The sequence below is a fragment of the Perca fluviatilis genome, chromosome 20 (assembly GCF_010015445.1).
Source record: "Perca fluviatilis chromosome 20, GENO_Pfluv_1.0, whole genome shotgun sequence".
NCBI lineage: Eukaryota > Metazoa > Chordata > Actinopteri > Perciformes > Percidae > Perca > Perca fluviatilis.
Genome location: NC_053131.1, coordinates 24,381,110 through 24,406,041, shown reverse-complemented (window position 1 = coordinate 24,406,041; position 24,932 = coordinate 24,381,110). Strand labels below are relative to the sequence as shown.

Sequence of the window (24,932 nt, the reverse complement as noted above, 5' to 3'; positions counted from 1 at the left end):
GGGCCGGTGGTGCGCCCGACCACGAGGGGCTGGGATCCCACCTCAGCCGGTGCGCGCTGGCCCTCACTTTCATTGCGACAAGGGGCGACACTCTGACTCGTGCGCGAGTTTTAGACTCCTTGGTCCGTTTTTCAAGACGGGTCGGGTTGGTTGCCGACATCGCTGCCGATCCCCGCCCTGGTGATGCGACGCAGTTGGGACGCACTGAGGACAGTCCGCCCCGGTTGACAGCCGCACCGGGAGCAGGGGGCCCTGCCCCTCCCCGCAGGGAGAGAGGTCGCATCAAATCCGCCTTGGTTGTTCACACTGCGGCCGCATTGAAAAAAAAAATAATAATAATAATAATAATAAATAAATCAGACCTGGGTCTGAATCAGGACCACATATGGAAGTGGCCTGAATCGGATTTGAAAAACAATCGGATCTGGGCTAGATTTGAGTGTTCACACTACTTCTGAAGAAGTCTGACCTGGTCACACAAAAATCGGATTTGGGCCACTTTTGCCTACAGTCTGAACGTAGCCCAATATACTTTGTCATGCAAGTATAAAGGGAAAATACACTTATTTAAAAAAACAAGTTTAAACACATGCAATAAAAGTAACTTTCGATGAGTTTATTTATCTTGTATGCGTATAGTCTTAACAATATCCACTGACTGCAGTGGATTACCTGTGGTTTCTTCATGATCTGGATGAAATACATGTGGTTCTTCATTGGGTAGATGATAATCAGCACGTCTCCAAAGTCTGTTGGGATGATGCCACGTCTGTAGTCCCTGGTGTGCTCTGACCACACTATGTGCACCTCATCATTTCCCAGGTGACGCAACTGCCAAACAAATGAAATCAGTTTAATCAAGTGCCTGGTGAGTGCAGGTAATTTTCATCCCTATGGTGATGTTGACAAGAACACATATTTAGTGAAATAGGGCATGCCACTGGGTTTATTCAGCTAGTACCATCGGCCCACACCTCTTGAAGGCTACGGAGTAAACGGAGGTGTAAGAGGCATGTAGAAGGGGATAATACAACATCATTTACTGCTGACAGATCAGTGGAGGTTCCATAAATAAAGTGCCGTAACTGGCTTTTTCACTGCATACAGCAATATTTTATTTAATGTTTTATTCTGTTATAAGCATTGTTGTTGTATCGTTAAGATAAAACATAATTGCAGCAGGTGCAAGAGCATGGTAACTGTTTCTAACTAAATCACAAACATTTAAAACAAACAAACAATGGGCTCTGGTTTTGACTCTTTTTATAGCCTTTTCATTACAAATTCAAATTGCAAACACAAAATGAACAAAATTGAGCATTTCAAAACCAAATAATTCAAATCCAATTGACTTTTCCCATCAGAGATTAAATTGCTTCCCATTTCCACTCTATTCACGTACCCAAATTAAACTGGGCAGGACAAGAAGGTACAGTATACTTAAATGACAGGAAATTGACTGATGCTAGTTTGAAATAGGTAAACAGCGTTCCTCCTTCCCAAAGTAAAAAAAATAAAGGGACACAGCCACAATATATTCCACAGTATAAATCACTTATTAGCTGGTAGCCCTGTGATGTTTTCTGGGGTATCATGGACAATGAAAAGTGAGCCTCTACTCAGAAGAAAACATCTGCCAGTGTACTGTGGGCCTAATGAGCCATTAAGAAACATGCCCTCGCCACCAAAAATGCAAATAGCACATTCTATTATAAGCCCTTAATTATGGTAATACGGTAATCTTAAACAAATCCACGGCATGCTGATTACTGGAGCCCGCCAGTTCAGTCTGTCTGTCCAAGGATCAGCAGGTACCAACCAGGTCAGTCACTGGGACAATTTCAGAAAGAAATGTTGAATATGCATTTGCGGGAGACAATCAACACTGGGATGTTAATTTGGGTTAAGATATTAGCATTTGGATGAGCTTAATCACAAGTTTAATGAGGATGCTTATGCTCTAGTCAATCATCTTTTGCACCAATTTATTTACGCCCTTGTTAATCACATCCAAATGTTTGAGACTTCTTTTATGAAATGTGATTCAAGTCAAAGGCTCTTGTCCAATTAGCCCTTGTTGACTGCCCACAAAGCCTACATGGAGATAGCAGACCAGAGGAACCCAGAACACAAGAGGCTTCTTATAAAACCAACCTGCAGCAGCACAGTTAAGCAGTGGACACACACAGACACAGACACACACACACACACACACACACACACACTGTCTACATGGCCTGACCCCAACCCTGCAGGTTGCTTCTATAACCACATTACTGAAGCCAGCTGCTACTGCAGCAGCATGCACTGCCCTAAAAACCACAATTGGATTGAGGAATTCATGGTTTTCCCTCTTTTCTTTTTGGTTTAGTGGTTTGTTTTTTTCCCTCCTTCGTCTTCAAACAGGCAATCTGCCCAGCGAGAGCTCCCCTATCCGTCGCTCCCCTACCGTATGCCTCTATGGTTACAGCCAGTAAAGTGGGTGACTGCTGGACTAAACGTGTTATTTTTAAATTGACAGGGAATGTCCTAGTTGGACACAGACAAAGCCTGTTTCTCAATCCAATTCTTCATACCACTTTCTCTCTGCCCTGCCATCATTTTCTGACGCATCTATGCATGCAGCCAGCCAGCCAGCCGATTTCTGTACAGCCTGTGGCTTGTGTGGAGGTCTGTGCAAGATGAGCATGAGCACTTACAGAAGTTCCCAATAAAATGGTAGGAAGAAAAGTGGCAGCACACTCCACTCTGGGCATAGCCACCCCTCCAGCGCCTCACTCTGGCCAACCAAAGTCAAAATCTTTACTCAGGCTAACTAATTTTTGCAGTCACTAAGCAGGTTCAGGATAGGTTTGGAATGAGTAGGGGGTTATTTGTGAGAGGGGGAAGGTCTGTGGAGGACTGGAGGGGGGTTGGATATGAGGAGAGCCTGATGAATTTCCCTTCTCAGCAGGGTACCGTATGAGAAGATTGGCAGCACGGGCAGGGGCCTTGTGGCTCATTTCTTCGTGCTAACCGCTACTGGTGCACTACAGCTCCGAATCCCACTGCAGAACACAATCGATCGCTCCTGTGGCGGCAGCAGGAATTGGATAAAAGGATCCTGCCGGCATCCGGCCGGCGCCTGCCCTAGCAGGGAGAGCTAATGGCTGAATCCAGGCCCTGGTCACAGCACACAGGGAGGGGGGCAGGGGCTAGCAGAATCATAGTCATTACTGCAGCGGCACATGCCCTCTCTTCACTCACGCGCCTGCAACTCTCTACTCCTCAGGCCTGCCTGGCCAGGGTCACTAATCAATGCCCGCACTCTGGAGTCACACCTCCTGATCACAGCTTAACACAGAGCTGAAGGCTACAACATTATGCTATGGGCAGGCAGGACTGTATAGCCATTTCACGCATCAAACAGGCAAAGCAGTATTTTCTCCTTATTCCTGGCATACTTTGGATTCAAGGTGTGCAATTTATACATGTTACGATAATCCAAAAGTCACAGTCAGGCAGGAACTGTCAAAAGTTATAAAAGGCTAAAAACAGATACAGGACCTTTTTACCTTTTTGGTGAGGCAGTCATCAGAATCAGAGGGCATACGAGTGGAGACGTGGAAGATGGCTTCCACGGTGGAGGTAGCATAGTAAGGAGCAGTTAGACCTGTGCTGCCATTCCTCTGGAGGCCACCCATAAAGCCGCAGTGTGTGGCCAGATCCACCTGAGGGATACATGGACAATTTTAGCGTGCATTGTGCAATGTGTGCATATTTCCGCTGTATCTGTGGACACAGAGGGTGTGGTTTTTGGTACCTCCCATCCCAGTCCAGAAACAAAGTCTTCATAGGCCTGGCTGCCTGCGCTGTTCGACAAAATGGAGCACTTGTCCTCTTGGCCCTCTCCAATGTAGAACACAGCAATCTTGTGTGTCTCTCGACTACAGAACAAAACATATAGTAGCCAATATTAAAAAGAATAACAACACAGCAGCCAATTTTATAAATGCAATGGAACTTGAAAAGCTTCTCACTACTCTGCCCACTTCAGATGAAAATGCTTTGAAACGCGAATCCAATGAGTCAAAAACACTACAATTGTGTGTGTAAGTCTAATTAATGTGTCAAATAACATCAGGAGAGCAGAATGTAAAAAAAACACATTTGTCTGCAATTTTTTTCAAATCTCTCCAGCTCTAACATGATTTAAAAAAGAATGGCAGCAAAGGCCCCCATCTACTTTCCCAGTTGCCATGGCAGTAAATCATGCTGGGGTAGATTTAGGGCACTTTGCATGCTTGAGCACAGGTTGTTATTGCCCAACCAAGTCTGGCCATCTGGGAGAATGAAGTCCAGTCCTAAGGGAAATCTTTAATAAGCTCCTGTCATTAGCAATGTGTGATGTACTTATTGATTGGACTAAGAGAGACATGGTAAGAGAAAGACAGCAAGAGTGATAGTGGGAGACTTCCATGGCTGTGATCAACAGGAGATGGTACAAATTAGAAAGATCATTGGGGAGGAAGCGAGGGAGGGGGCAATATAATCTGTTTGGAGTAACTGTATGATTTATAACCAGTGCTAATTTCACTTATGTGGAAACAAGAAGCTGCAGTGACAGTTTTATGATTAGATATTTATACAATTCCACATGGAATTTATAAAGGTATTACCACTTCCTGGAATCCAAGTTCTTCAGTTCCCTTAAGAGTTTGAAGTTTTTCTTCAACAAATGGAAACTTTTCCTGTTTGACAAAAACAGTGTTGATTAAACGTCATACTTTCAACTCTGTATATAAAACACAATTCAGGAAACTGCCATGCTTTTGAAAAAGTGGTATAATCTACTAGCCAATTTTCAAAGAAAAACTTGTTTTTAACCAAAGTTTTGTTTTGAAGACAAGATTAACAACAGCAAAAAGGCACAGGTGCAAACAGCAATCTCCTAGCTGTGTGCACGTTGTACCATCACCATTAAGAGGTGTAAGCTTTTAATTTACGGGGTAGCACGGCAAAGATATAGCTCTGCAAGGTAGACCTTAGTGAAAACAGCTGGGCACTCTTATCCTGTGGAGAGGAGATTAAGACACCCTAGACTCCACAGTGCTTTTAACTTTGCTCTTTCTCTCTTTGAGTAACGAGCAAACATCAGTTACTTTGAGGATGAAGGAAGTAACTTGGGTTCAAAAATGGTATTAGACTGCAGAGGTTATTTTGTCCATCACACTGGTTACATGTAAGATGTAGGTGTGCAGACTAAATGATAAAAGAAATACATTGAGACACAAATAAGCAACAGATCCCTACATGACTTTTTACAACCCTACTTTACTCTGTTTTTCTCTTTCTTCTTCTAGAACAGTGCAAACCAGACCAGTGATTGGAGCCAATTTCAGTTGGTAGAGTACCTGCGGTCCCAAGAGTTCATGCCAAGGTCATTAAGCAGCAGCCGGCAGAAGTAGAAAGGAGCTTTTGGTTCCTGGTGGGAAGGTTCCCTCTGGCAGGCTGCCCGAAAGCTTACATCAGCATCCCACCTCCTTACTTGCTCTTCCTCCTGCTGAGTCTGACGCAGAATGGCCTCCAGGATGGCGCTCTCTTGCTCTAGGTTCATGCCATGGGGTGAGGGGGCTGGCTGGTTGAGCCTGAGTTGTGGCTGGGGCAGGCATTCTGGGCTGCTTTGGCCTAGGTCCTCCAAAAGTGTATTCAGAATATCTATCTCTTCCTCCTCACAGCAGTCAGAGAGGGAGTCCAAGACGGAGCAGTGATTTTTGTACGGTCCCTTTGTTGGAGAGTTGGGCTGGTTTCTGCTGTGAGCAACAGTAGTAGAAGTAGTAGAAAGAGGGCGATCAACTGCATTAAAAACTCCTGGATCAAGAGAGTCTTCCTGGGTTGTGCAATAGAGGATTGCGCCATCCCACGAGTATTTGCCCGAGATGTCCCGGACGATAACACGCACTTGGGAGGAAGGTTTGGGGGGCTGTCCGACAGTGGGGGTCTCTGCCGGGATCTGCAGGTAGGACACTAGCGTGCTGTCATTGAAGACAAACAGCTGCAGGTTGGGGCTTCTGAAGACCTCGGAGGACAGCTCGGATGACTCCACATACGGGTTGTCGTGGTTCTCGCTCACAAGGCTATGCAGAAGGGCTGGGCCACCGCTCAGCGGATGATGGCCCAGATGGTTCACCAGGTGTGTCATGATCATTCGTGCTGTCAGGGGAATCAGCTCCATGTTCCGGCGTCGCTTTTCTGGTGGAAGCAAGAGGGCAGAGAGATAAAAATACTGAGACATCTCTGATGGAAAACACATTAGTAAGTGTAAAACGTGCTCAATGGTTAAAGTTACTGATGGGTTTAGAATAAGGCTGCACATGGGGCTATCTTTTATAATACATTCAATGCACACTTTGCTAACCATATTTCAAAACCCCCCACATTTGTGTTAGCTCTTTTTTATACAAAGCCAAATCTCATTTATGAATAATAACAGGGGTACTTTATTCATTTCTCACAATAGCTTGGCCAGCACACCTAAGTAGGTAGCATCTAATCATGAGAGACAACTTTGAAAAGCCCATTGAGTCTTCTTACAATGGACATGTGTTGAGACTGGCTGAGTGCTAATGAGAACCACCATCTTTACAGGCTGCTTAATAGGACTCTACTTAGTGAATTGCATTTATGTAAATTCACAGTATTGTACTCCCAAGTGAAAGGCATGCCATGCTTTATTCTGCAGTGATGTAGGAAAAACAAGAAGATGCACTCTTGCATTGTGACAGTGCTATCAATACCATCACCCCCCATCAAAGTGGAGAAAGCTCTTTAGAAAGCAGGCCAAGCTGCATTAGAGATGCACTAGCCCTTTGATGTAACTTGATCAATATGAGGTGGGGACATGAATATAACTAGGTCGGCACTCTTTGGTTTGCCCTTTTGATAGTGTTTTGTTATTTCTAGTAAGAATCTGTGCAGCTGTGCCCCAGAAAGCAGAGGTGTGGTGAAATGTTTCCAGGCAAAAGCTACTGTTAAAATTTCTTACATTGTTTCAGTAGACTGCACTTTGTATTTAGGCTCTAAGGACTTTTCAGAAGTTGAGGACATGAGGGAGAGAGAGAGAGAGAAATACATTGCCTAATGGAATCACAAGGTCACAAAAAAGAAGAAAAAAAAATCACATTTTTATTCGAACCCCATAATGGGTCTTCTCTCTAGGGCTAAGTACTAATGCGAACATTCCATTCCCTGTGCTGGTTGATTTCCTTTTCATACTTTTAATAAGATATTGACATTTAATGGAGAGGCTCCAAATGGATAGGCTACTCAGTTTGCTTTTCCCTGTAATCCTTTTTTGGATTTTGTTTTTTTTGGGGGGGTGGGGGGTGGAAATATGTGTCCCTGTGGTCTGTCAGAAGCACAGTAGGAGCTGAAATAAAGTAGTGTGTGAAAAAAGTGATCAGAGATAGTCATCTAGTGATAAGATATGATACGACAGCTGACAGCCAACTGAGTTTTTACTCTCCCACACATAATGACATGCACACATACTATGCATCCCATCATTGTCATTTTTTCTGCCAGCCCAGTGCAATCTTTCACACAGCGGACGGTAAAAAGGGGCATCAGGAAGGCTCAATATCCTTACCCTCAGCTACGGTGAGCAGGTTCCCGAAGTCGGTGGTGGTTGTCTGGGAGTGTAGTGGCTCGAAGCTCTTAACCTGACCCAACATGAGGTCATAGTCAGTGGACAAGTCTGACAGGCTGAGGAGGTAGTGGCTCTGTTGGGTGTGCAGGTTGGAGCCGGACACACAGCAGTGCAGCACCTGAGGAACAGTAGAGAAAGGGTAGTACTTGGTGATTCAGATTTAGTGTGCCTAGGTAGTTTTTGTACAGAATGACAGTTATAGGCACTTTGATGTGTAAAGTCAACATCCTGTTACATATGGTGGTGTCTGGTGAGACGATGCACAGTGACACTCCTGCAGGCCTGCTCTAGGTTTACATTATCCAGAAGCATATGAAAAGAGGAATATATAGTCCATTTACATCATAAGGCCATGGAAGAATAGAGGGAGAGGAGCAAAAAGAGGGTCTTTATTGCCACTAATCCATTTCTCCTGTTATGTGTGAGTGTATCGATCTACATAACAGATGGCAGAGCCTCCGTTGGCAGGGCTAGATAAGGCGAGCTGGGGGCAGTTGATCACAACCATGGACAGGTTTACACGGTTTGATTTAATTAAGACTTTATTCTTTTGCTCAGCTCCTACCACAAACATGCACACACAGCCACACACACAAACACACCTGCATACTGTATAATCTGAGTGGATGTAAGGTGCTGCATGTGAGCGTGCAAAACATATGTCTAATGTATGTATATGAGGGGGCCTCTCATTCAGAGTAGAGCAACTTGGGTAAAGCCATGCAAAGGCTAATCCCATTCAGTGCACACATACGCTCAAACTTGGCTGAGAGATGCTCTGAGAGGCAGGCTGGCCCTGCCATCTGAAACAGTATTGTGTGTGCAATGTAGACAGTATGTGGATGATTCTACCGAGCAGACCTCTGTGTGCATGGGGGAGGGACTGGAGGCTTGAAGCTGAAAAGACCCGAACCAAACAGCTGTTACACCAAAGCCCCAAAGAGCTTCCTCTGTGGAGAGGTGGAGAGACAGAAAGGGAGGGGGGAAACCCGCAGCTGTGCTTGACAACTAAGTGACTGCACTTTGCATAGCAACAGTTCCTGGAAGGTATCATACAGTCCAGTGCATACTGTAGTTAGGGCACATATTGGGCATACACAAATCCACCTATGTGTAGACATAAATCAAATAATTAAAACACAAACAGAGACATTAACACACACACACACACACACACACACACACACACACACACACACACACACACACACACACACACACACACACACACACACACACACACACACACACACACACACACACACACACACACACACACACACACACACACACACACACACACACACACACACACACACACACACACAGTGCAGCTGGTTACCGAGGCAGGCTGAGGGAGCAGATGGAGAAGCTTGAGCCGGACTCCAGTGAACCAATGACGTCTAATGCAATGTTGCTTCACATCGATCTGCATGCAGTTAGTCACCAATAACAACTTTCCTCACTTTTCTTTTTACCTCAGGACGAATAGCATGACAACCTTTTCCTTAGCTGTATTGTGCTAGTGTTTGATGGCTTGGTATTTAATAAGCCTTTTTAAATATAAAAACTGTAATTAAAAGGTGAAGCATGAAAAATAAATGGACACTCCCTGCTACCTTGTCAGTGACACAATGCCAGTGATGGAATAAAAGGGGAGATGTTTTCTAATTGGGAAGCTATTCTCGGTTTGCTATAGAGAATAAATGGCAGCCAAGGTATCTGTTGAAATGTATAGATTTCACTCTTGATATTGCATTAATATTGTCACAACTTGTGATGCCTTGCTTAATATATTATTTCCAATTAAACCCAGAGGGGCCATGCCTTTGTGTGGTGATAGACAACCAATCATGCCAAATTGTCTTTGCTTTCATAGCAGCTGCAGTCGCTCTCATATTAAGACATATTCCATTCAAATCTCCAGGACAAGCGTTTATAGCCTGAGCTTATCAAGTGGACAAAGGGTCCTGTTTGAATAATTGGAACATTTCTTATCAGGGGTGACATCCTTACAAAGATCTGCTGTTGACCGCATCTGCCCAGACAGGAGGGAATGAATAATACCTCATTCATTTGTGCCTGAAGCTTGGCCCTCATCCTCAGGGGCAGACCATAAAATAAAGGGTTAGAGGGACAAATTCAGAGGACTACATTGAATACTGCATATTTTGCCTTTTTTAAACAAATGTAGTATACGCTAATACAAAGCAAGTCGTAAGGGTTTCCTGCATATGATAAATGCCAATTGCATGCGTCAGCTATGGCGTGTGCCTCTATGCTGTTGTGCCACTATAATGTTAAATGAGGCATAGTCATGAGGTCACGGTGTAGGTGAGTCTAATTAAAGTGGCAATCCCATTTGGTGGGGTGGGGGTGGAGGAGTCAAAGCTGAAGTTGTTGTGTCTGTGGGCAAACACTATGTATGTTTCAGAAGATATTAGAAAGCAGTCAGTAGTAAAAGAGTTGCCATTCTTCATGTTTGTTGTAACTGAAACTTTCAGCTTTTCCCAACTCCCAGCTGCCAGTGAGTCTACACACCCTGTAGATGTAGTCCAGCAGCGGGGCCTTGTGGGATGTGCGGTCCTCCAGCGAAGGCATGGTGATGGGCTCCAGCAGCAGACTCAGGGGAACGGCCATGCACCAGTCCAACAGGCAGAGCAGCAGTGACACCATCAACTGAGAAAATAAGAAATATATTTGGTCAACAAACTACAAAGCAAAATTATATTAATACAGCAAAACAGAGCTAGGCAGTTCCTGAGAAACAACATGTAATAGAGGAGAACTGCAAGGACAGAAAATACAGAGGTAAAGAGAGAAAAAGAAAACAAATCACTTAAGCAGAAACATTCCTCTGCAAATGCACCATTCCAACATGATAGATCAAGGGCCTTTAGATCTCAGTCTTGTCTCCCCCTTTCCAACATGTACCTTTTTGTCTGCTTCCACTGTTGAGTGCTCTGCGCTAGGCAACAAAAAGGCTATTGTAGCCACAAAGATCTGTGTTGGGACAAAACAAGGAGAAAGATAATTGGATGACACACTCCTATTCATCAGCTGAGTTAGGGCTGTGTGCTAAAATGGATGTGATGCCATGGGATGTAGAGTATGCATATGCATGAGTAATGACTAATGTAAGACTTGCATTTAAAAGCTTAAGAGACGTGATAGGAATCTTTCACTCAATTTCTTACTTATAATATGTTCTCACAGGCCCCTAATGGCTACTGGCAATTGAACTGTGTGTGTGTGTGTGTGTGTGTGTGTGTGTGTGTGTGTGTGTGTGTGTGTGTGTGTGTTACCTCAATTATTTTCTTAGGCAGAGTGGGCTCCAACCTCCGGAGATGTTCCCAGTGAGAGATGAGCAGCTGAAACACGTCACAGGCCACTTGAGCCACTGCTTTGTTTCCAAACTGGACAAACAAACGAATAAGGGCAAGAACTAGTCAACAATGCAAAGAATTTGGCTTCTTTTATTATATATTTTATATTAATTATTAACATAGAGAACATTTTTGATGATTAACCAGTATTCTCCTGTTATACATGTACATTCTTGGAACAGACTTTTATTTCAACTGCCTGGACATTGTTGCTATGACACATTGTACATTCCCTCTGCTGGAAATCCAGACATAGCATAGCTAGCAGGCTGAGTGAAGATATCCTTGGCTCAATGTTTTGCAGTCACTGGCCATCATCAGATTGTTTACTTGCTTGTTTAACTAACAATGTGATTGTTATTGAGAGCAGTTCTTCCTTGTTCCAAGATTAAGAAAAAAGGTGCTTAGAGAAATCCTAATCTCTGAGGCAATTCTCAAAATTGGTGCTAGCTGGCCATCCATTTATAATCTAAGCAATGTAAAAAAAAAGAAAAAGAAAAAAAAGGCATTAACAAAATATTAAAATGCACACGATGAATTTTATAACAAACAAAGTAAATAATACTGGAGCCTCTTAAATTGCTCACAATCTGTCAATACAGAATCAAATGATCTAAACAGAAACTCTAAATGGCGAGTTCATTAATTAGGATACAAACAATACCTAGCCACCTGATACATACACTACGCTATGCCTTTAAAGCTGACTCCACACTGACTAGGTTTACATGCAGCCAATAACCCGTTCAAAACCGTAATATTAGCAATAACCCGGTCGCGCACGGCCATGTAAACACCAGCAAAAACCCGAATATGCTCATATTCTGGTTTTTAAAAACCCGAATATACCTGGGTTACCCCTTTTCTAACCCGAAATTTTGGTCATGTAAACGCGTATCGGCATATCCCCATCAAAAGGAACATTGATTTGTGTTCTGCGCATGTTCTATTCGCAAGGAATCTTGGTCTTTTGAGTAGAGGAACTTCTTGTATGCGCCAGAAAACATAGTTATAATAATAATTATATACTATAATAATATAGTTATATATATATGTCAATGCAGAAAACCTGCGCGCAGTATACCGGAAGTAAACAAGAAGTAGAGGTAAACATGGCGAGACGCAGCACAGCACCACACTTTTGGAGCGAGGAGGAAACCAATTTCTTTATTAGTGTGGTGAAAACCATGAATATAATGTCTTTTGTTGACGGCAGAAAGTACAGAGATTGTGAGATTTATAAGAAGGTGACCGAAAAATTATTGCGTCTTAAGGTTGTCCGTAGCCTACGTCCAGACGCTAACCGTGCATCGCCGTTTACGTCGGGATATTGCCAATTGATTACATATTCCATGTATACAGGAGTAACTCTCTCTGCTCACGCATGTAAACGGGTTATTCTGAATGTTTCAGAAACCCGAATACTGACCTTAACCCGACCATAACCCGAAAATTGACAGCTTGTAAACGTAGTCACTGTAACTTAAAACTAATAAATAACTGTAAAAAAAAAGGCTGATGTTGCTGCTGTTTTTACAGCCAGGACAAAACATATATGGACATATTTCAAAACCGGACACAATTTCATCGATACACATAAGCACAAAAATGATATATATACAAAGTGTCTTGCCTGTGATGTGTGTTCTTGAGGCAGAACATTTATTATTTGCAAATTCCCAGGCTTCAATGTTATTAAATGTATTATCCCGAAAGTAACACTGATCATTTTGTTGATTACACGTCCCCTTTTTGGATTTGCGTTACCAAAATACTGAAACTCCAAAAAAAGCAGAGGGACATTGCTGGTTGAAGAAGTTTAGGGACACACTGACCGTAACAAAATTCTGAGTAATTTCCCTTAAATTTAGGATTTCACTTACTGTGCATGTACTCAGCGTAATTTCATTTCCACTTCAAACTATGGCTCATTTTCTCCAGACTCATTGCAGAAAAGAAATGAGCTACGGACAATTTTCTTTCAAATGTGGATTTCTTTAGCGATTTGAAATTCTTTGTGGAGAAATAGAATTTCCCATTTCTTCTAGCTGAATGCCTCTCAACATGTAACAAGGGCACACAATGTGCGGAGTGCAGAAATGGCCAAACACAAAAAGGGGCCCTGAGAGTTCAGCACCTGCTTTTAGAAAAGAGACTCTCAGTGCCACTCTTCCCCCTAGATCCCCCACCCAGCCTGTACACTCTATTTTGGGGCTGGCTGCGTCTGTGTGTCAAGTTGTACAGGGGAGTGATTACTGCTCCATTAGAGAAGGGGCCGGGGTTGCGTGTGAGCAGGAAGCTGGGAGATGTAGCTGCTTAAATTGGTCCACATCTACTGAGAGCGAGCAGCCTGAAAATTACGCCACCGCCCCAAACCCTTTTCCATGAACCCCCCCCCCCCCCACACAAAAAACAGCCACCACTGGTTCTCTGCATCTCTTCACTCAGGGAGAAAAGAGGGCTCTTCCAAAATATGCCCATGAGTCACATCACTGCACATTTTATTCTCACACTTTCTGTCCACTCACTATGTTGAAATTGTCCTGAAGTCCATTTATGTAATCAACTATGATTTCTGTTTGAGCTAAACACTATGGGGCTTGTGTGGTACAACAAGAAAAGACATACTTTGTTTAAAAACACTGGATAACAGTTATCTATTCTATTCAGAATGTTTGCCACAGTTACCATTGTCAACACCGCCCATGATGCAATGGTTTTCTATAAAACATATTGTACGCATAATTTAGCAGATATCAAAGTGCAAATGCATTGAAGATGCGATGAAGCTTCCAGAGGGTCACTGACCTTCAGTGTTACTCCCAGAACATTGATGGCATCTTTCACCTGGTGGTGGATGTTCTTCTGCATGAGCTCCTCACACACCCACAGACCAAGACTGCACACAGCTATGCATCTAAATGACAGAAGAAGTGAAAATATTTGTTTGGTAAATGGGCTTTAATAGCATTGCACAGAATTTCTTATATTAATAAATGCTGTGTATCAATTAGCTTTTAAATTGTAATTATGCATGTAAAAACACATTCACATCAAACTAATAAAATAAATAGACAATGTAACCTAAGGAAGAAAAATAAGCATCACTAATATTGGCGATCATACCTGGCCCCTTCACAGTGCTCCTTTGTTGCAGTCTCTAGCAGGATGTTAACCAGACAATCCTGAAAAGAAAGAAAACATGCTAAATTTACTCAAGTAGTTCAAGTTCTCAAATGATAATCTAGGCCATTCCCATCATTTTATATTTGTAAAGATATGATACCATTAATTGTAACATAAGACATTATACTTAAGGCCAATTTATGCTTCTGAGGTAAATCGACGCCATGGGTACGTACGTAGGACCATTCGTGCGGACCTGATGTGCACCTTTCAAAAAATGTAACTACTTCGCTTGGCCGTGGCTTGGTAGCGTTGCATTTCCCCCTACTCATTTCCGGGTTATCGATCTCCATAAACAACATGAAATCAAGGAGAGGGTTAACTTTTTCTGCTACAGATTTCCGACCGTGGTTAGAAAGCACAGGGGAGACACTTTGCACTATGCCTCTAGAGTTGATACTCGCTCTGAAGCTAATCCCTGTCACTCTCTTACTCGCTCTACCCTACGCTCCCCACGCACACACACTAAAGCTTAGATCGGGCCCAAAAAAAAAAAATCAAGCCCAACCCTACCTGAGCCCGTGCACGTTGTGTCGAGCCTGACCGGACACATTAACTGTAATTATGAGTACAAGCCCGATTTAAACCCGACAATTTTTTAATATGTGGGCCGTTATAACTGACTCTCAACTACAATTCAGAGTTGTTTGAACTACAGAAATATTTTTAGAATTATCTTAATGAATAATGCAACAACGACGAAGCATGTAAACTGCATTGTTTGTTTATTCAGAATGGAATGGATCGCAAATGGATCCGAATGAAGAAACGTAAAAAAAAACCTTGACCCTAGCTCCCTCAACGGAACAGTGTGGGTAACAGATCAAGGCAGCAACATAATCAAAGCCCTGGAACCATATAGGAGACTTTCTTGTCTCGATCATCTAATTAATACTGTCCTCCGCCACGGTCTGCATGCCGACGCACTGCCCGACAACCTGCCAGATATAAGAGAGACCATATATGCTGCTAAAGGACTCCTGAGATATCTGAAACAATCTGGCCTGGTTGCGCAATTATCGAAGACAGTGCTACAGATGGGGGAGACATGATTTAGCACAGTTTACCTCACACTCAAGTCAGTGCAGGACATATACCCAGAGCTATGGGAGAAGGTGGAGAGGCATAGCTTTCTCCCCACCCAATTAGACTAATAAAGTAATGATTAAAAAAAACACAAATGCTTGATAAAGGGCCCGGCCCGAGGATAGTGGTGGGAAATATCGGCCCGCGAATCTAAACTCTAACACACACATGCCGGACCCTGCTATTCTCTTAAAGAGATCGATGCACGGACTCCTCAGAAGAGATACGTCTCTAAAGCCATTCCTACTCCCGATTGCACGTTCTGCCAACCTGAACAAACTGGAACTTTTCTGCACATGGTCTGGGAGTGTGAACAGGTGCATGAGTTTCAATAATATCTGATGTGATAGGATGTCGACTTCCTACTGACCTGATTGTTTTGTTACTTAATGATGACTCTAAATTATACCTACTTGGGAGAAAATTTGGCTAGCTGGATCAAGAAAATTATAGCTCAGCGCTGGCTCCCCCCCCACACTCGCTTTGTATAAAACAGTGGTTGGCGTATTTTCTGGACATAGTTATGCTTGAGCTCTCTACAGCAGGATTAACAACAAAGCCAAGTCATCGACTATAGACCTATGGAAAAACGCAGCAGCACAGGTATCAGTCCTAATGACCTCAGCATCACAAGAAGTAGAGGAGAGTGACTAGGCAAGGTGCGATTTTTGTTTTCTTGTATTTTGGTTGGTTTTGTTTTCCTCGAGACCGCAGAGGGTGGGTGAGGGTTTTGGTTCCTGTTTGATTGTATTTGTTTGTTCTATGTGTTCAGAAATATAAAAATAATAAAAACATTGATCATTAAAAAAAAAAGAAAAAAAAAGAGATCGACGCACACACGAACGCACAAGTATAAACCTCAGGCCACTTATGTAGGCTATGGCGGACGCTCTGCACGGAGCCTCCGCAGAAGCATAAATCCTGCTTCAAGATCCTATAACGTTTACTTTTTTTCTGAGAAATGTGTAAAACTCTTTGTTGACTGCAGGTGACTAATCCACTTATAATATACAGGGAGCAGCTTTTGCATTTAAATATTATTACAGGATATATCCAATATGGCACATGTTGACCATTTACCTTGATATCCTCATTGCCTAAAATGATGTCATCAGAGCCAGGCACACGCTGCAGTACAGGAATCTGGAGGTAAAGGTTGGGGAAACACACGAGGGAGCCCAGTATTGTCTGAGCCTCCATCCTTGGAGCCTGGAAGAGATGAGAAAAGACATGCTATCATTCATTCCCTAAAGCTACATGAAAACAACCCACTTCCAGGAAGAGGGAAGGTTGCTATCCGGGGAAAAAGGATTGGAGGGATCCAGCAGAATTAATTGCGTCTTTATTCATGATTCTGCTGATGCGCAATCTGACACATGGTAGGCGTTGGACAACAAAATTACTGATAAAACGTGCGATGGATACAGCTCTAAATCAGATTGTATATCTTGTTGAAATTACAGTATTTGGCAACCGATACAGTAAGAAACGACACATAAAAAGGTCCTTGTTCTTGACATATAACAGTTTAGACAAGTAAGAGACAGTCAACACTAACTTGCCCATATTTAAATCTGTGCACTCTGGCAACCCGTTATCTAATTTGTCTGTAACATAGTCTTTAGTAATTGTTCCAAATCTAGCCACAGTCGTGCAAAATGTTTGCATCATAAGCCTGTGTGTTCATGTGAATGTAGCACAATTCCATAAGACTGTGTATTGAACTTGCGACAATCATCCGTTTGCATTTGTTTCATGGTAGAGGGGACAATTCTTCAAAAGGCCACAATTACTGAGAACACGTTGGTTTCCACAATGAATCAAACGTGACAGAGTTATATTCACACTTTGAATGTGATGCCCTTATGCATTAATTGAAACATTTTCAGTTAAAAATGTCTGACTAATTACAGACATTTGTTTTAGGTGTAATTAATTGCTCTTTGCTTCTCAAAAAACAGCAGTTGTAGGGCTTTGAGTTAAAGATGTGTACATTTAAATCAAGTTTTATTTATAGGCAATAGGTATAGCCAGTAGGCGATTTGTCAATTTCTAACAGGTAGGACGGTCTTGGTTTGTTTCATGCACCCACGACTAGGGAACCGCCTCAACATAACTCTTTTGTAATATTTGTGTTATTTTGTCCCTCAGACTCTATTTTATAACTACTAATAACTACTGACAAAACAATTTGAACTTTTCAATGTCAAAAAGCTGCTAAAATGTATTAAAACTATTACAGGGGCATATGTTATTCATAGCACTATCAGTTATGAGTGAGTGAGTGAGTGAGTGAGTGAGTGAGTGAGTGAGGGAGGGAGGGAGGGAGGGAGTGAATGAATGAGACACTGAAGATCAACCAGTATGAGGAGAAATTCTGTTTTCGCATTTTTTTGCATCTTTAAAAACGATCTTTTTAAAACATTTTCATTGACATTCCTGAAAACCTTTAAATATGTGTGATATTTAACAACTTTTTCTAGTTTTTGAAACTTATATAGATTCCAGTTTGATTGATATGATAAAAGTGTGTGCGTACCTCTGAGGAGTCAGAGCTGAGAACGCGGGCCGCAGCAGTGATGAAATCTCCAACAAGCATGGTGAAGCCCGGCAGACCGAGGAAGAAGAAACGAGGAGAGCAGGAACGAATGATGGTGTTCAAAACATCCTGATGATAAGCATGCACATACACAAATGTTAATAGTCAGTACACAAACCATCATTTTTATATTGATATTTATGTTATTAGCCATCAACAACTGACTTGATACCGGAATAAACCACTATCATCTATCAGAACTAAAACTGAGTATCTCAGCACTTCTTCACAGTTAGATGGAATTTTTGCATTAGGTATGAGCACATGGTCTTGTTAGTGTGGGTGCAGAAATGTTTGGTAAATGGGCCACCATGTGATAGATATGGCAGTGAGAAAGCTTTTTCCTAAGCATTTTAAGTGTGTTGAGGAAAGTAAGGCACTCAACAGTACATGTCACTAAAAGATAGAAAAGAGAGAGAGAGATAGAGAGAGAGAGAGAGAGAGAGAGAGAGAGAGAGACAGCAGATGGATTGTTCACAGAGGATAAGAGAAAGAACTAAAGACCTCAACTTTAGTGAGTCCCATGTATATACACAAGCAAACCTGTAATTAAAGCAAGAGACAAGGTATTGTTTTGGAGAGGTTCAGGCGGCTCAGTGGCAGATGGGTGCTCTTTCAACATTGACATATGCTGTACTGCAGAGGGCTCTGCATAAAGTGCTCAAGTATGTACAGTATAATACCACGTGAGAAAAAAAGCATAGAGAGCTCTTAACAGGTTTTCCATTTAGAAGGTAAATGGTTTTATTTACTATTCATTGACAGAAGAAACAAAACAACCCAAAAACATATTGGTATAAGAATGCATTACCTCAGCAAGGCAGAAAGATTGATTCTCTCTTATCTGAGACATGCACGTGCATATTTGTGTACAAAGGCAAGGTCCAGGCTAGAAACACCTGCCGTCTTGGCCATAAACTTGTGTAAATCGGACAGTTCAAACATCAGGGCACCTTAGCAAACACGCATGCACACAATTTCTCTCGTTCTGTCTTTCTCAGTCTCTATCACACACACACACACACACACACACACACACACACACACACACACACACACACACACACACACACACACACACACACACACACACACACACACACACACACACACACACACACACACACCTATCTATCTAGGACATTAATCACCTGAAGCTTTGGTAAACAGGGAATGCAGGTGGACAAAAGAGGAATAGAATAAACATTCAGAGGCAATCCAACATGAGGCACTGCATGTGGAAAATTGGTGGAAAGAGCTTTAGGATTGAGGGCCCATTTTACCCTCATTTAGTTGGTAATTGACCTCTGAAGCATAATGTGCAGTGCAGAAAGAGGTAATTAGCATGCAACAAACTGTTGCTTGATTGCCTGAAATGAGCATTTTAGAGGAAGCCACAAATGTAGAATGCAAAGTGTTTTCTATTGTATGTAGAGGAAACCTGATTTGAGGTGTGTGTATAGAAATGGGAATTGAGCCCCACATGTGGAGCTGTGTTGGCAGTAGGAATGGCCCCCGCATCAACAAAAGGTGCATTAATGTAACTCTGAATAGAGCCACCTCAGGCCTTTTCATTTGGCCTCATCTCGAGGAAATCACGCTCTGTTCACCTGCTGGCACCTGGGGTGACAGGGTTCAGTCCAGTATTACTCAACGGAAAGTTTTTGTCTCATTTACTAAACATGGACATTTCCAGTTTAGTATGGGCCAGATTTCCTGTTGCAATTCAACACCACTATCATCACTATGCATATCTGGGGTTTTCCCTTCACAAGCTGTTAAGAACGGATATAACCCACCTGCATAACTACGAGGTGAGAGGTTTAATCAACAGCCACGTTTGTGGTTTAGGGGTCAACTGTCACATTTTAATCTGGCAATATGTAAATTATACAAGACCTCTTTTTTTGCAGTGAGAAGATGAATTTAAGTTAAGGAGGAGCTAGTTTTGGTCTGAAAGCACAGGTGTGGAAAACTGCCTGTCCCCTTGTACCTAGCATGTTATATGCAAGATTAACTGGTGTTTTAAGAGTTTTTTTCTTTTTTAACCTATGCTAAATGAATTGGTACACAAAAAGCTTTATTTGTGTGCACCAATATACTTGACAAAATATGCTGTTATTATACTATATACTATTGCAGTCCAGACAGTAGACCTAATGGATAGATTTCTGCTAGTGTGAAATGGTCATGCCTTTGTGAGACCAGTGACCAGAGGATGACAACCAGGACAATAGCCCTGATCTTGGCACTCTGTCAGATGGAAGGAGAATCCCTCAAAGGGAACCGTCATTTGTCTCTAAGCTGAGTTGAATTTACGGTTGATGATTTAAACTGGGGTCCCTCTGTTGTCGATGATGTTGGGTTTACACCAGCCGCGTAAATTCGCTTTGCTTTACATTGCTTACGCGAGTTGGATAGCTCGAGTTGAAATATTTAAAATCACACAGATATGAAATGACATGAATTCCACGGTGCGAAATTTGCACCATTTTCAGATTTTTTAAGATACAAATGTACACTATATACCGTTTGTAAAAACCAAAACTAAACACAAACCATTTGTACAACTAACTAATTGCACAAGCACAATTATATTAGATGATTTGCAGACCAGCGTATACTTTAATCATGTAAGCTAATGGGAAAAAGAGTGCATGAAAAACAGATAGAAATATATAGGATGGATTTGAAAAAGTTTTTTTTTTCCTTTTTTTGGATGGGGTCAGGGTTGCGGGTGAAGGCAGAGAGGAAGGAGGAGGGGAAGAGTAAAAGCCACTTTCTTATGTTAAGCAGGCGTGCGGCTGTCGTCTATTGTGTGGCATGAGGACTCTTTTCTCTGGCCAATCTGAGCATGCTTCAGTGGCCAGCCTGGCTCTGTCCCCCCCGATGCATTATACAGAGCCACAACAAAAGCTAGAGAATGTTGCCTCGTCCCTCAATGTGCCCCCCTCATTGCTCTACTCTAGACTACGTTCCCCAGGCTCCCCTCCCGCTCCTTCACATACTTGCATTCACACAGACAGGCAGGCAGGCAGGCCAGCTTACTCTGGGCCCCTCGCCGACGTGTCAGTCTAACGGAGCGCGACAGACGTCAATCCTTAATTAATCACGTATACGCGGCAGGGGCTCAAAACATTATTTAACGACATGGAAAACATTCTAATAAGCTTGTCGCACTGCCAAGACGCAATAGAAACCAAGCCAGAAGGGCATACACACACACACACACACACACACACACACACACACACACACACACACACTTTTATCCCTGTCCTTTGTTTTTTTTTGGGGGGGGGGGCTCCATTCATCTCCACTCAGCTTCGTCTGGAAGGCATGGAGCTAGGCCAGATTTAACTACAAGGAAGGGTGTGGCTAAAAGAGGTGGAAGATGCCAAAACACAGAGGCATTCTTCATCACCACTAGTTGGCACGCTGTGTTGAAAATAACAAGCACAAAAGAAGCCTCAACAATCTTAAATTGCAGTGCACCTACATGACCCCTGTCCTAAATCCCGTCAGTTACAGTCCTCATGTTGAGGCTCAACTAGCACTGGACACATATTAGATGATAAGCCAAGGGCTACGTGATTTAGATCAAGAAACAACAGGTGAATAGGAATCACTGAGTCAGATCACACAGGAAAATGGAGATGGCAAATTGGGAACTACAAACCATAGTTTTCCAGTTTTTTAACAGGGCCAATGCATGTACATCACATGAGTTTGACTGATGCGCCATCTAGTGGTGAATAAAAGCACAACTTGCAGCCATACTGCAGGTGCCACCTGCTAGCTGTACCTGGTCTTCGCTGGTGATGCCCTTGTGCATGATGTGGTAGAGGTGCACCAAGAAATCACTGTTGGGGAACACATCCTGGTGCCTGGTCATCATCTCACAGATCAGCTTGTAGGCCTGCAGCTTGCCAGCTTTGTACTCAGCTGGAAGCATGGTGGCCTGTAGAGGGTGGGGTGGGGGGTGTGGGAGGAAATATGCTGAGGTCAGTATCATTATGAGGAGCTGAAGACTTTGACATCTATTATGCTGCAGGGGTGGTAGGAGAGGTTAATCAATTTTGTCAAATTTTTTTTCTGTGGGGCAAACCTGTCACCATGGGAATCAGTGACCACAGTCGCTGTTTTCCATCATTGAGGCAAACTATGAATTTGGATCTTGACTTTAATATGCAACATTCTTGTTTTCATGTTTTTTTTGTATGATTAGATACTGCTAATTGAATTTGTGTGTTTACCTGCATACCTACTAAACTATAACACACTTTCAATCTAACCCTCAGTTCCCTGGTTGTTGTTGTTTTGCACATTTTGTTTTATGCCTCAAAGTATTTCATTATTGTGACTGTTGTTTTCTGGATGTTGTCTGCTGTGCGTATGTGTTGTTGGTACCCTAAAGAGCCAGGAGGCCAGCATTCGAAGAGGAGGGATGAAGGTGGGCTGGGGAGGAGAAGACTGGTTGTCCACACTGATCCCGAGATTGTCCCGGATCTGTAAGCACATGTTCACTTTCGGTAAACAAACGTAACCACCATGCATTATCTTTGAGTGAAAAAGTACAGGATAAAGTTTACGTGAAGGCCTCTGTTTAAAATGCTACATACATTTACATTGATACTTAATGATACTATGTTACTTGTGGATTCAATTAAAATAATAATAATAATAATTTATACTTTATTAATCCCGCAAGGGAAATTACAATGTTTTCACTCTGTTAGAACACACAGACCTGAAATACACACACTTAAATCAATCACTCGTCTTTTTATACTAAGTCATTGTGTTACTTATATTTCATGCCAACTATACAGGATAAAGTAGAGTACAGGATAAAGTTTATATGAAGGCCTCTGTTTAAAATGCTATATCCATAAACATAGATAAAGTTGATTAAAATAAAACACAAGTACTATAGTAAGCCATTGCGTACATTTCATGCCAACTATCCCTTCGTAAGAGTGGGTATATCTTTTTTCTCTTTTGGGATAAAATGCTTTGTATTTAGGTGGTTTTTGCCTCTCCACCTTACCTTGGCCAGCTTGTGCCAGAGCTCGTAAAGACAGAAGAGGACCTTGGCATGGATTTTTGGGCAGCGAATGCTGTTGACATCTCCCAGGATACCCAAAATTCTCCTCCACAGGACGAAGGCCGAATCAGCATGCCAGCCAGTCAGGGTCCCACCGGCAATTATGCTGACATCATCAGCCAGACACTCACTACTGTCTGCATGGTCAGAGAGAGAGAGAGTTTGGGGTGGTTTTGGTTAGAGAATAAATTATTTGGTAACATCTATATTTGTAGTTGCCGGTACCTAATACAAAGTAAATGAAATTACATTTTAAAGAGGGTTTTAGATTCAGTCAACAAACACCTTTTATAAAAGCATTTTAAATTTAGAGACTTGTCTCCACTACATAAAAGATAAATAAACCAGTTAAAGCCATCCTGTTATTATTTAACCCTTGTGTTGTCTTCCCGTCCACCATGCATGTTTTTCTGGGTCAAAATTTAAAATTAAAATGTTTATTCTTCTTTCGCTTTTTTCCAAGTCCTTTGTCACTTATTCTTTTTTTGACGTTTTTGTTGTTCTTTTCCACTTTTTGAACCTTTTTTTACCCAAAATTCATGCTGTAGAAACTTTTTGAAAATTGGTCAAATTTGACCCGAAGACAATAGGAGGGTTAAGCAGTTGTTGACCAAATCCTTAGTTTCTCTGTGCATTTTCCCAAATGCATCCAAACACTCGGTTCTTGGCCCACTGAAACTAATCAAAGCACTGAAATACTTTTGGGAAACAGACACAAGTCACATGCATCATCCAAATGAACTCTGGTTGGATTGTGGGAGGACAGTGCCATCTAGTGAGCAGCAGAAGAACGATGGGGAGTGAAGGGGAGCAAAGGCCAGGAAAAGACACAAAAATGGAAAGTGTGTATAGAAGATCTGAGGTGATTACTAAATTAATGAAAATGTTGTTCACAATTAAAATTAGATATACAAGAATGCACGTTTGGTTTTAAGGAGAAGAAAAGAAAGAAATGTAATGTATTTTATCGAGTAATTGAAAGGGAACAAAACAAACGTACTATAAGTGTAATGTAGGCAAAGGAAGTGAGGGAAGGCTGAAAAATATAGAGCATGGAGAGTCGGTGGTAAATGAGGGCTTAATGGTCTACATGATGAGTAGCAGCTAGGGAGCAGTACCCAAGTGGTGTGGCATGTGTAAGACAGACTGATGCATGGTGTCATCCAGGGGGCAGTCCCGCGGGCACTCTGTGTGCACCAGCAGGGCTGGTGAGGCGGGCGGGTTCTGGGGGTAGTGGTTGTGGTTGTGGTTGTGGTGGTGGTAAGACGGGGGTGCAGAGTGGGGAAGGAGGGCACACTCGGGACCTAAAAACGACAAGGGGAAGGGGTAAAATTGGGTTTGAGGAAGGGAGCACAGGGACAAAGGAAAAGTAACAACTACATGATGATCACAATGTAGGACAACACAGACAGAAGTTCACGTGCAAGGGTGGGAGGGGCCACTACATTATCTCCATCAATAATGATAGGGAGGGGGGGGTACACTCAAAGCTGAAGCGTTTAAAGCACAGAGAAATCTTGATATTATTTTCCTATGAAAATAAAAAATAACTGTGACTAACAAATATTACAATTCTGTTTAAATCACTGTAGACCACAGGTCACTTTCCATTCACAGAAGTTCACAATGCACAAGCACAAATACTGTCAGCACTTTTAGATTAAATGGCTTAGCCAGAGAGGTACTGCAGCAGATAATGACAAGCTGATCAACTTTCCTTACCGGGTCACTCTACCTGGCTAGGACTAATCCATCTGGAGTGAGGTAATTGGAGGCACCACAACCCAAGCTAGATGGGACACACCTCAAATAAACCCGCATAACTGCTGATTTTTTTCAACTAATTTATGCTTAGCGACCATGCAATAGCTTATCTAGGGT

At 42.4% G+C, this 24,932-nt stretch overlaps 1 protein-coding gene across 12 annotated transcripts in view; it reads right to left on the bottom strand.

Moving 5' to 3' along the window:
• Positions 1–24,932, bottom strand: part of ralgapa2 (Ral GTPase activating protein catalytic subunit alpha 2) — a 118,216-nt gene that overhangs the window by 41,321 nt on the left and 51,963 nt on the right. For 11 of the 12 annotated variants that reach the window (XR_005637306.1, XM_039785615.1, XM_039785620.1 and 8 more), the window contains 17 exons: positions 24,170–24,355; positions 22,995–23,188; positions 22,355–22,453; positions 21,750–21,905; positions 17,885–18,013; positions 16,426–16,554; positions 14,200–14,258; positions 13,882–13,990; positions 10,993–11,103; positions 10,622–10,690; positions 10,229–10,366; positions 7,628–7,805; positions 5,394–6,231; positions 4,659–4,730; positions 3,803–3,926; positions 3,555–3,710; positions 673–831 (listed from right to left, as the gene is read on the bottom strand). Coding sequence is in view for 11 of the 12 variants with exons in the window: in XM_039785615.1 (XP_039641549.1) it covers positions 673–831; positions 3,555–3,710; positions 3,803–3,926; positions 4,659–4,730; positions 5,394–6,231; positions 7,628–7,805; positions 10,229–10,366; positions 10,622–10,690; positions 10,993–11,103; positions 13,882–13,990; positions 14,200–14,258; positions 16,426–16,554; positions 17,885–18,013; positions 21,750–21,905; positions 22,355–22,453; positions 22,995–23,188; positions 24,170–24,355 (2,906 nt within the window). In the remaining variant the exon portion in view is untranslated. The remainder of the gene's footprint in view (positions 1–672; positions 832–3,554; positions 3,711–3,802; positions 3,927–4,658; positions 4,731–5,393; positions 6,232–7,627; positions 7,806–10,228; positions 10,367–10,621; positions 10,691–10,992; positions 11,104–13,881; positions 13,991–14,199; positions 14,259–16,425; positions 16,555–17,884; positions 18,014–21,749; positions 21,906–22,354; positions 22,454–22,994; positions 23,189–24,169; positions 24,356–24,932) is intronic. The other variant, XM_039785619.1, reaches the window with a different exon arrangement.